Genomic DNA, 12,368 nt, shown 5'->3' on the forward strand with positions numbered 1-12,368 from the left:
AGTTTCTTCATGGGTGAAGGAGTTGTGGGTTTTTCCTGACATTAACTTACCTAAGGGGCTGCTATTTGATCATCTGAGGTTCAACAGCTTTTTCTTCTAGAGGTATTATTGATACTGATTGCTTAAACTATTTGTACCATGAAAAATCCTTCATGTTACAATGTCAAGGAAAAAGCCAGCAGATCAGAGTCATCAGGAGGATGTCGATTGTTAAAATTTGGATCACGGCTTTCCTGAAACTGTCTTTAAAGGATTGCATTGTCTAAAAGAAAGAATACCTGTAACAGTTATTACATATAGACACAGTGAGTTGGTGTATTTGCGTCACACTTCTGTATCATTTGCCTAATTTCTGAAGATGTGATTTGAGAATGGATAATATATAATCTGCTCTATACATCTGTTATTGGTTTGAGGCTTTTCATTGTTGTCTGAGACTCCATCTGCTGTTGCTGCTTTTTTTTTTCTAGGGGAAGCCACTCTTTGTAACTCAACAGCAGATGTCTCCTCTCTCCCGGGAAGGCATCCTTGATTCATTATTTGTTCTTTTTGAAGAATGCAGAAACCCTGCTTTAATGAAAATTAAACATGTTGGCAACTTTGTCAAGAAGTGTAAGTTTGTTTAGACTAATTTTCATGTGTTACTTTATAAAACAATTCTTAAGGATATGGATGTTAGAGTAATGCTTTAGTTGCTTTTGATTGTAACGTAGGACTTTGAGCATCTGATTTTTTTGTTGGCAGAATCAACTCTGCAAAGGGGATCTTGGAAATGTTAGTAAAGCTTTGTTCAGGTCTGAGAAGATCAAATGCAAGTGGCTTTTGAAGTGCTGTGACTCAAATGTGCATCCTTCTTAGTCTGTACTGTATATTTGAGGAGGTACTTTCTTGGAAAGTGAGTACTGGCTACAGCAAAGCTTCAAGTGTGCACCACAGCAGGATGTCAGAAGTTGAGAGCAGGATAGTGACTATGGGAAAAAAAGATTTGAGAGAGGAATTTGGTAATCCTTGGCTCTTTCACCTTTTAGATTACATGTGTTACCTGAGTTTTGCATGTGTAACTGGTAAAGATTATTTCTGTGCTTCAGAAAGGTTCTAAAGGAGTAAATATTTTGCTGATAATGTGCTCAGATTCCTTTTAGGGGAAGAGAAAAGAAAATTTCCATCAATTTTTCCATTAAGATATAGCAGAAAGACATTTGGTTTCAAGTAACATATCGTGCCCTCCATTATAGTTCCACCCAATGGTTTGTAGGTATTATTAGCAAACAGTAATTTTCTGCTAGTATGAATAATTTTTAGAACAATCTCCCATGAGTGATTGATTATCATAGTTCATGCTGGTTGGAACTAGTCAGTGGAAAACTTGAGCTGAATATCTGCAATAAATGCCTGTGGTTGGTTTTTAGACAATAGACTGATGCCTCCCTCAGGCAGAGGAGCAAACCCTGCCCCTGGACTAGAATTCACTGGGTAAAGCCCTCATGTTTAGGGAATATCCTTTGTATTGATAAAGGATGGCTGGAAAGAAATTAGAAACCAGAGAGGTTCTCAGCCTCTGATGTTATGAATGGGACAGAATTATCATTGCTATGGGAACTGTTCTTAGCATTTCCTGATCCTTTTGTATGTACCATATTTCAGACTTAACTCTGCATTGATACAGTCTTTTTCTAGTTCTGATGCATGCTGTTATTTATAAGAAGCGTATTCTGGAAAGATTTAACATTTCTTGAGAATCTGGAATTAATTTTGGGGTTTTTTTGGCTTTGATTTCCTGTTGTTTTTTTAAAATTTTATTCCCCAGTTCCGATGTTATCTCTTTTTTATAAAATGCCAGTTGCCTAATGTAAGAATAAGTATTTTATTTTTATAGATGCAGAGGCTATTGCTGAACTAAAGGAACTGCAACCCAGTGTGAAGGATTTTGAAGTAAAGGGTGTGGTTGGCTGTGGTCACTTTGCAGATGTCAAAGTAGTGAGAGAGAAAGTCACTGGTGAAGTCTATGCTATGAAGGTGATGAGCAAGGAGTCCTTGCTGGCACAGGAACATGTATGTAAATTTTTCTGTTATGAGAGTAGGAGGATAAATTGCAATTTGCTGAATGCTTCCTTCTGACACTATTATTAGAATTGAGTTAAAAATATATCTTGAGAAAGTTCATCCTACATTTCAGTGAGGCAATAAATTTGTGTGTAGTTTTGCTGTGTTTAAAAGCCGTTGTCACCGTCTATGGGTCTGTTGAGTGAGGTGCCATCCTCAGGTGCCAAAACATGTAAAGAGCTTCCCATCTAATTATAAGAAAAGAAAAACAGGTGATGAAAACACCGAATCAGTATTGATCTTGATGATGATGGCTTGAATTTTCAGACAATCTATTCATTAAGGGTTTTTTTATTTTAAAGAGCGAAGTAGAATGTCAAGAGTGGGTGTGAAGGCAAACTGTGGTGACTGGATTTTTATGGAGACCTCTTGTTAGCTTGAGAAATGTGTTACTTGGAAACTTTAAAAAGGGATAATGGAGGTTGTTGTCATAGTTTGGTGAGAAACAGAAGTTAATCTTTGCTGACATGAGATGACAAGTAGGACAGAGATACTCCATGAGAGACCTCATGAACTTATACAATATCTGCATCAGTTTTTCCCAATACATGGTGCAGTAAGGTTGCTCCTGATATCCCTCAGCATTGTTTGTGCTAACAGAAATGAAGCTCAACTAAAATTACCCTTTATGTGGCATAGACTGACAAGAAAGCAAGGTATGGTACTACCCTCACATGGCACTTGCTCAGGAAACAGCACTTAATAATTTCTGTGTAATTTTTTTGTGGTGTGTGCCAAGTTTTTCTAAAACTAGGGGATTCTAATGTATTCTCACTCCTTCTTATCATGATGTAACTGAACACTTTTTTGGTAGGTGTCATTTTTTGAGGAAGAACGCAGCATATTAGCTCAGAGCACCAGTCCATGGATTCCACAGTTACAATATGCATTTCAAGACAAGAAAAATCTCTACTTGGTAAATGCTTAGTCTTTGATTTTCTCTTCTATCGAATGCCATTGCTGTTGGTTTATTAAAGAGCAATATGATGGTTGAAATGTGCTTGTTTCTGTAAATTTTCCTTCACTACATACCACTGTTTGATATGTGCCCAGTGGAATATTGGGGAGTTGAGTGGAATATCTTGCATATCTGTTCCTTTAAAATTTTATGTAGGTTATGGAGTATCAGCCTGGCGGGGACTTGCTGTCACTCTTAAACAGATATGAGGACCAGCTGGATGAGAATATGGTGCAGTTTTACCTTGCAGAGTTGGTTTTGGCCATTCACAGTGTCCATCAGATGGGTTATGTCCACCGGTATGTAAAGGTTGCTTTGGGTGCTTCTCTATTCTGTCCTCTTTCAGGACAGTATTTCATATGCTTCGTCAGAAGATGAAATTAGAAAATCAATCAGACTCCCAACTATAATTGTAGCTCAGGGCATTAACTTTGATGTAAAGTTCAGACTAATTATCAAGAAAGCATCATTACATATATTTTTCTGGAGGCTCAGTAAAAAGAAGCCTTAATGTTGCACTGTTAAAAAATTTAAATCTTTTCCATGGATTAATGTAATTGTTAAAAATTGTTGTGTGCTGATTGGTGAACATGGCAGTATAGGATGTTGGAGGAGTTAAATATCAGAGTTTTCTCTCAAGGCTTGGAGACTTACTGTGTGCATTTTCAAATCATATTTGTATTTAAAAAATTATTCTATTCTGAGGATGTGGAAATGTTGGGAAGTATTTTATGTTCCAAGAGTTTGTAGTGGCTGCACTTAGAGCACGAGCTGTGGCTTTCTAGTGCAAGGTCACTGCCTGGATTTGGAAGATGTGCAGAAGAAATTGTGAGGGAATTTGGGAAGAAAACCACAAAATACTGTACTGTAATTCAGTTACAATGTGAGCAATGCAAAATCACCTTCCCTTTTCATCTGATACCAATAATTACTAACCTTCCATGCAATAAGGGGAACTTCAATACTTCCATATTTGCTTATCAACAGGACAGCTGTTGGAAATAAGACTCCCACTTGAAAGGCTTTATGCATATGGTTGAGTATAGCTGAATAGGGATATCCTGTTACCTGGACATGACAGTAGGGAATGGTCTGAAAAGGTTCTGATTGCTTTCTTCTGGTTTACAGAGATATCAAACCAGAGAACGTTCTTATTGACCAAACAGGACATATTAAACTGGTGGACTTTGGGTCAGCTGCCAAAATGACAGTAAACAAAACGGTAATAATATGGATTAAAAATTTGTCTGTGGCTTGTTCAGATAGTCCAGTCGAAAAGGGAAAACTAACTTGGTATCTGATTTTGATTACACCTTGCTCTTCTCTCTTTTGCCTTTCTTGTCCACTATGGAGTCTATTCACAATCGTATTTCCATTTGTGAATGGCTTTTCAAGCATGAGCTCAAGTATCTTTTGCAGCCCTCAGCAGATACATATTTGCTTACTAAAATACTAATACACAAGAAAGGCAAAGGTAAATTCTTTCTCATGATGCTGCACTGTGATACAAAATCATACTTCTAGAGGTTCTTACAGCTGTTCAATGCTGTGTTTAAAGAGGACATAGATTTATAGTTGGAATGAGAATTGTGCCTGTTTTAATTAAGGTGGCATAACTTTGAAGGCTGGGGAGCTCTTGATCAAAATGAATCACATTTAAATATTCTGGGCTTCACTCACTAGAAAGTACTGCATCAAATCTGAATCAGTGGAGTTTTTTATAAGTTGATTGTAAGTTTTGGTAACTGCATACATCTTCCAGTGAAGATTTTTAAAATGTAAATGTATCTAAGTAAGAACATGAAGTTCTGTACCATATTTCTGTCTTGTTTTACAATTTTTATTTTTCCATAACATTTTCTTTGTAATGTGATTCTTAATATCCTATTTTCCCTGTTCTTACATTTTCAGTGCTTCTCTGCGTTGCATTTTCCTTTTAAGTTTTTTCTTCACACTGTATCTTCAATCACTCACAGGTTTTTGTGTTAGCCTGCCTTCCCTTTTGTTTCATTCTTTATGCCACTCAGTACAAAAATGATTGCAGCATTGGCTCCTGAATTACCTTTTCTAAGCAGTCCAGAAATTCAAATATTAGTACTCTGCTGATCATGAACACTAGGTAAAAAGCTAAGGGTGACCTTACCTATGTAATGAGGGCAGAGAATATTTATGTCTAAATTTGACAATTTTTGAAGTTTCAGCTATGATGTCCCTGTTAATACTAGTTGAAGCAGAGTATTTTTGCTGTTTAAAACATCAGTTTAGTATTTCTGTGCTTTTTGGAATGCTGCTTTTCTACTTTAGCAGTTTGTACTTTATAGTAACAATTAGCTCTGATAATTTGACTCTTTACATACCAAATGGCTTGCTTTGTTGGTTTATCAGCAGTTTCCTTAACCTGGTACTTATTTGCTAAACAGCTTTGCTTAAAATTACTTACTTCACTTGGAGGGCTGAAAATTATGTCTCATTAAAAAAAAAGGGGGGGGAAAAGAATCTAAAACCATTGTTTTATTACCAAGATGACATTGAACAGAAAGTGCTGTAATTCCACTCGGTTTATCTTTGCTCTTAGGTAAATGCCAGGCTTCCTGTGGGCACACCTGACTACATGGCACCAGAGGTGCTGACAGGGTTGGGTGGGGATGGCAAAGCCTCCTATGGCCTTGAATGCGACTGGTGGTCCCTTGGAGTCATCGCCTATGAAATGATTTATGGAAGGTCTCCCTTCACTGAAGGCACTTCAGCAAAAACTTTAAATAACATCATGAACTTCCAGGTAGAGAACCCTTTCCCTCTTAAGTAAAAAGTTTGTAACTAAAGACTGCTTTTCTCAACTTTTTTTGAAGTTTATGGATGTCTCTTACTTCATCATGTTCATAAAATATTTGGAATATATGCATTGTATTTTATTTATATGTCTCTGTATTATAGATATCAAGTTATTTTTTGTAACAGGAGTCATCATCCCTGATTCAAAAAATTATAAAACACAAACCTTTGGAAGTTCGTGAGAATTTTCTGGGGTAGTGTCTTGTTTTACTATTCCATTTATGTGTGCCATTGGCCATTGTTCAGCATAAGATGGTGACCTGGGATACCATTTGCCTGGGTGGGAATGGTTGTTCCTGTGTTCTTATCTTTACTGCAGTAAATGCATATAAAAGCGTATTTTGATAAAATGCACCATGCTTTTATTTGTGTGCTATAAATATTCATCCTTTGTACCTGACATATCTCAGCATAATGAAACTTAATCTTACTCTTCTGAGCCTGTTTTCCTATTGAGCAGAAATCTATTCCTTTCTAATGCAGAGATTTCTGAAGTTCCCAGAGGATGTGAAAGTTAGCAGTGACTTTCTTGACCTGATCCAGAGTCTGCTCTGTGGGCAGAAGAAAAGGCTGGGTTATGAGGGTCTCTGCTGCCATCCATTTTTTTCTAAAATTGACTGGAACAATATCCGTAATTGTAAGTAGAATAAAATTGTATTTATAAACAATTCCTGGGTTTTTTGGTAAAGGGAAAATTTGTACAATGAGTATTTAAGTGTGTTTGATCTGATTTATTCATAATGAAACAAGACTGGTTCCTGGAGCAGGTGTTTCTAACAAAACAGCTCATTTTGGTTTTTGTAAAGGCTATGCTAACATCCCAGGTGAAAACTGTAAGGTAAGAGGAAGTTTAGTAAAACTCCATATGAATTTCTGATGTAATTGCCGTATTACTGCAGATGCTAGACTGGAAAATCAAATGGTCCTTTCCATGTCCTTCCTCAGATTAAAATGCATCAGTATGTTTGTTCAGGCCTTTCCCACCTCAATTTGCTTAATTTTGGCTTCATCTTTTGTTGTTGTTGTTGTGTCTTCACCTTTCTCTTTTGTTACTTGTGAAACAACGTCACTTAAGGTTGGTTTATTTTTTGTAGTTCCAGTAGGTCTGTGGCCATAGGGCCATTGGAGTTTTTTGTCAAAGTCAATGGGGATAGTGTATTACTACTTTTCTTGGTCAAAAATCTGTTCATTCAACTAGGAATAGAATAAAACCAGTGAACCAGATAATTCTCTATGCAGAAAACTGTTTATAATACTATGTAAGCAATGGATTTTAGTATTTGGAAGTACTGAGGCACCAGCTCCATGGCAAAAGCAAATATTTCACAGTTCATCAGTGATCTCTGTATGGGGATCTGATTGTGCTGGAGAGCATTTTAAATTATTTGAACTGTAATATTATCTGGGCAAGCAACATGTCTGCCTTATGTTTTTTATCAAATGTGCTGTAAGGGAATGATTGTGCACCATTTTCCATGATACATTGCTAAGCCGGTGCTTCTACTTTTGATGAGCATCTCAGCACTTCAGCTGTCAGCTCCACAGACTGTTTGCTCACTTTTCTGTTGATTCATTAATTTTGAAGTTGTGGAGCTGCTGTTCTGTTAAATTCCATTGTTTCTGCTCTTCAAGAGCCATTGAGCCTTGAGCCATTTTCATCACTTTAGCATACATTTCCCAGTGCTCTCTGCCTTCTCTCCCCAGAGCCCTGCCTAAACCACCAGTTTCTGTTCCTGAATTTTGTGTTGTGTTTCTATCATATTATCTCAGATACAGAAAGAAGAATGACATGTGAGCATATGTTCTGGTGTTTCCTTGGCAATTGTCTGTCTAGTATTCACACAGCTGCATGAGTTAATGGAGCATTTTGCCATTTCATGTGACAGCAGTGATGCTGATGGACAAGCCAGTAGGCAGCCCTGGTGTGGTTATAATGTTGGAATAATCATTTGGGATTTTAAAAATCCCACTTCTGTCTGCAGCTGGCCAGCGGATTGCATCATTCCCTGTAATATCCCCACCTACCTACATGAGGATTCATGCAGTTTTGACCCCTCACTTTGTTGTTATGCCTCATACTTGATAAACCCCCACTGTAACAAGGACAAAACACAGCAGTCTCCATGCTTTATGCAGCGGATTCAATGTTATCACCTATTGCTTTGCTCTCGGCAGTGGTTCTCCCTGTGCTGGTTTTTCAGAGCAGTGTTGCTGTCATTCTGTCCAAAACCTGTGTCAGGTTTGACCTGGGCTATCTAAAAGCTAAAGGTCTCTTTGTAATCTTGACCTCTGCTGATAGTGGTGTTTAACTGGAGCAATGGCAGGCTGAGAAAATGAGTGCTGGCAGAGGTCATAAGATTTAGATTTACATGAAAGAATCTCACTCCCCCAAGTTGATCTGGTTAAAGACTTTAAGGTTATGGAGTGTTGGACTTGGTGATCCTAAAACCTTTGCCAACTGACATGACTCTGATTCCTCAACTGTTAAACAAATTCTGTGTCAGTGTAGTCAGACTTTCCTATAGTCTATAAGGGCAGTGATGTAATTTCTATTTCAGGCTGAGAAAGGTAAGGAAAAAATTGGTACCTTTGCCTTGCAGGTATTTAATTATCATGCTGAGAGCTCCAGAATAGCCATTCTTAATGCACCGATTTTGCTTAAGAATGTGTCATTAAGGGGCTTTTCTGTGTTACATTTTGTTGTTATGGTAACCTATGAAACACTTGACTTATAGTAAACCCCTTTCCCAAAGATCATTGCCTCTAAAAAAAGCTCCCAACTTCCCTGGGTCCAAGTAATGTGTGTCTGTAGAAGCAGCTCCTAAGTTACAGAAACATAATTAAACCATTAAATCTAAGGTCAGCTTTATCTGAATTTGTCTCAACACGTGATTTTCCCCTTTGTCGAGTATTGTGCTGAAACACATGTATAGATTCTGCTCTCTGTTAACTTTGCTATTTAATGACTTCTAAAGCTTGTTAAACGCCCCCCCCCCCACCAGATACCACCACTCTTCCTCCCCAAAAATAAAATAAACCTAAACTTTCTAAAGTTTGTGTTCATTTACCGAAGAATTTTCTGAAAATATTTTGGAGTTTATTTACCTGAAATAAACATATTTCTGTCTGTGTTTTAGCTGAATGATCAGGTATTTCAGTGGAAAGTTGATAACAGAACCATTTGTGTACCTAAAAAGTATCTAAAATCAGAGGTAGAGAATCAGGGAATGACATACTTGAGTTATCAGCAACAAGGCTGCATTCTATATAATTTGGGGATATTGTTAGTTGTCTTTTCTTATTTGAAATCCATAAACTGCATCAGATTTTTAATTTGGAACCAAAAATCTGCTTGCTGAAGTCTAGCTGGGAGATGGTCAGAAGACTTTCATTGTTACCTAAGGAATATGTGTCTAGCATAAAGAGCCTTTCATTTTAAGAATTGCTTTGTAACTATAGTCCAAGAGGTCTTGAAAATGGAATGGCGTATTTGGACTTGTACGTGGAAATTATATGTATGAAAAAACATATGAATTAATGTCTTGTGCAAACAGAAGAACTCGAGAAGATATTAAAAACTGATTTTTAAACTGTTTTCTGCTATTCAACAGGCAGGACCCAAATCTCATTATTCGTAAGTGCAAGACACTTGTCCTTATGAACACCACATTGTCATTCAGTATGTTAACAGTTACACATTGTGGTGTTTCATTTAAATTCTTGTCTTCGGAAAATGTGTTGACTTGTTTTTTGAAGTGGAGATCACTTGTATTGCAGGTTGGAAATCACTTTTATTAATAGAAATGTATGTGTTGGATGATTGTCTTGACAAAACAGTAAAGGTGTTAAGATAATACTGTGGAGGTAGCTTAGAACTAGCACAGTGCCTTTTTTATAAGTGGTCTTAATGAAAATATCCTTAAATTTGTCAAGAATGAGACCATTCTTGATGTTAATTAAAAATTAACATCTGTTTTATTAAAAGAATAATTTATAAAAATTAGTTAAAGTTAAAATAATCCAGTCCAGGAAAAATCCACAAATAAAAATCCTAAAACCTGGGTCCGCAGCGATTAGAGACCTTTAGGCCTAACCGGCACAAGGCCCCAGTACAGGAAGCCTGCAATGCTGGGCTAACTTTGGCTAGTCCAAAGTTAGATAGTTAAAATGGTCTCTCTGGGAGATGGAGGTCTGAGTCACCAGCATTGAGCTTCCCCCACAACTAACCCGAGGCAAGTATGAGCTCCAGAGCTGTGCTCTGGATTTTATAATGTCCATGTTCCGCCCAGGTCCGCCCACAATCCAGCCCCCATGGTCTAGTGCGATTGGCGGAGTCTTGAAGTGAGGTCATTTGATCTAGCCAATGGGATAGCTCTTGTCCGGGGTGCTTGAAAGGCGGGAAAATGTCCTCGTTGACATTCATGTTGCCATGGAGCTGAGCTGCAGGTTAACGGACAGGAGACTAAAAATAGCCCTTGACAGTTAGAAAGTCTGCTCTTGGAGCTGGGCTTAGGAGCTTGTAGAATTTAAGGACAACTAATAAAAGCATTAAACTACACTACAAACACTTCAAAGAACTTTTAAAACAGAACAATCAACAGTCATTTTAAGGAACTTTTAAAACTGGACCATAAACACTTTTAAGAATCTTTTTCAAACATACTAATTAACTTGGATAACTTGGGTATGTGCAAGAAATGACATTTGGAAGTTTAAGGCTTAAGGAAGGGATTAAACTTGGGAATGTTTTATCAACAGGATTTTTAACTAGAAACTGTGATTAAATGGTTCTGAGAATTAACTTTATCTCTTTAACTAGTTTGATGGGCATTTTAAGTATGTAAAGGCTAATTTGGCAATTAAAACACTTAATATGCAAAATGCAAAACTAGGGCATTTAACATCTTATCATGCAAAATCAGGGCACTTAACATGCAAAGGCCAATTTGGTGGATTTCATATATGACAAATTTCATCACTGGGATTGTCTATTTTTCACACTTTCTCATATAGGTCTGTTAGAGCCTGAGGAAGAGTAATGCCTAACCTATTTTAAAATCTGCTTTTCCTCAGAAAGCATTTATAGATCACCTTGTAGATCAAGAACAGACACATTTTTATCCTTAAGAAATGTTCTGTATTGCCTTTAAGTTTCCTATTTCAGTTGAGTCTTTCAGTGTCCTAGGGGAAATGCAATCTCTCTCTTCTGAATTTGCATGAAAATATTTTGAAAGGATGGAAAGACCTGGTTAAGGCAATGTTCCAGTCATAAATACACACACTAATGTAGAGTTTAAAAAAAGGGCTTTTTTCCATAAGACACATTTTATCTAATCTTAATGATAAGCTCATTAAAGTACTGGAGTGTGTGTGGTGGTTTTGGATATTTTTTCTTTTTCCTTTTTCCTTTTTTCTTTTTCTTTTTTTTTTTTCCCCCCTTAAACTTAGCAACCTACAACACCTCCTTTTCCTCTGAAAGTCATAATTTGGAACAGATGGAAGAGGGTTATATGTTTCCACAAGTGGGGAGGTATCTAGGCAAGGAATTGGCTTTTTTAAAACATGCAGTTCTCTACAGGATACTTTAAATGGTAAACACAACATGTACATTCATTGTAACATATTGGAGACAAAAGGAGGTCTTTGTACCCAACCAGTTTCTGTGAGAAGAAGCATTGGGTTTACTGTCTTTGAGTAATACTTTTGCCTCCCTTTTGGGTATGCCTGAGAAAAGTGCAAATTTGTCACCTTGTCAGATGTGATGGCATGGTGTTCACATTTATTTCTCAGAGGCTTATCTTGACCTCTGCTAAAGGATCCTTCCCTTTAAAGAAGCAACTGATAAGCACATCAATGTATTTGCATTCACCAGTCTTCATCTTGTTTTGAAAATACTATAGTTGTGTGACAGCTTTCTGATTTTAAGCAAGAAATAATAATTTAACTAGAGATTATGCCATCATGTGACCTACAGTTGAAAACAAAATGGCTTGTCTGTTTTAGCTTGATTTTACAAGACTACTCTGTTTATTCTGTGGGTATTTTGACATCAGAGAAAGGACTCAGTCTGAGGAATATAAGTCTATGAAGAAGCTACCAAATAATTAACAATGTCAGACAGAGTGGATTAGCTTTTTTTTTCTTTTTTTTTTTTTTTATTATTCCCTCTTACTCCTAAGTGATTTTTTTTCCCTCCAAGGTGCTGAAATGCCTTCAGAACTTCTGCTTCTCATTTTCAGCCACTGTTGACAAGTTCAGAACTACTTAACATCTAGAGGTGTTTTTGTTGAATGACTGTTCTAAGTTTTCTCTTTAGTTGCTACTGTTTCTTGATACAAATATTGTAACAAAGTTATACTGTAGATTGCAGAGATTTTGGACTGTTAGTCATGGATTTCAGTGAATGCAAAATAGAGGGCAAAGGATTTTTTCATTATTTTTAAATCTAGTATTCACAATTTCTCTTCTTTGTTCT

The 12,368-nt window shown here is 36.9% G+C and overlaps 1 protein-coding gene across 9 annotated transcripts in view; it reads left to right on the forward strand.

Annotated features, from left to right (window-relative positions):
• Nucleotides 1-12,368, forward strand: part of CIT (citron rho-interacting serine/threonine kinase) — a 69,643-nt gene that overhangs the window by 936 nt on the left and 56,339 nt on the right. For all 9 annotated transcript variants that reach the window (XM_069030815.1, XM_069030814.1, XM_069030816.1 and 6 more), the window contains 7 exons: nt 471-612; nt 1,877-2,052; nt 2,918-3,019; nt 3,218-3,360; nt 4,190-4,283; nt 5,637-5,840; nt 6,377-6,530. In XM_069030815.1, coding sequence (XP_068886916.1) covers nt 471-612; nt 1,877-2,052; nt 2,918-3,019; nt 3,218-3,360; nt 4,190-4,283; nt 5,637-5,840; nt 6,377-6,530 — 1,015 coding nt within the window. The remainder of the gene's footprint in view (nt 1-470; nt 613-1,876; nt 2,053-2,917; nt 3,020-3,217; nt 3,361-4,189; nt 4,284-5,636; nt 5,841-6,376; nt 6,531-12,368) is intronic.

The sequence above is a fragment of the Aphelocoma coerulescens genome, chromosome 15, assembly GCF_041296385.1.
Source record: "Aphelocoma coerulescens isolate FSJ_1873_10779 chromosome 15, UR_Acoe_1.0, whole genome shotgun sequence".
NCBI lineage: Eukaryota > Metazoa > Chordata > Aves > Passeriformes > Corvidae > Aphelocoma > Aphelocoma coerulescens.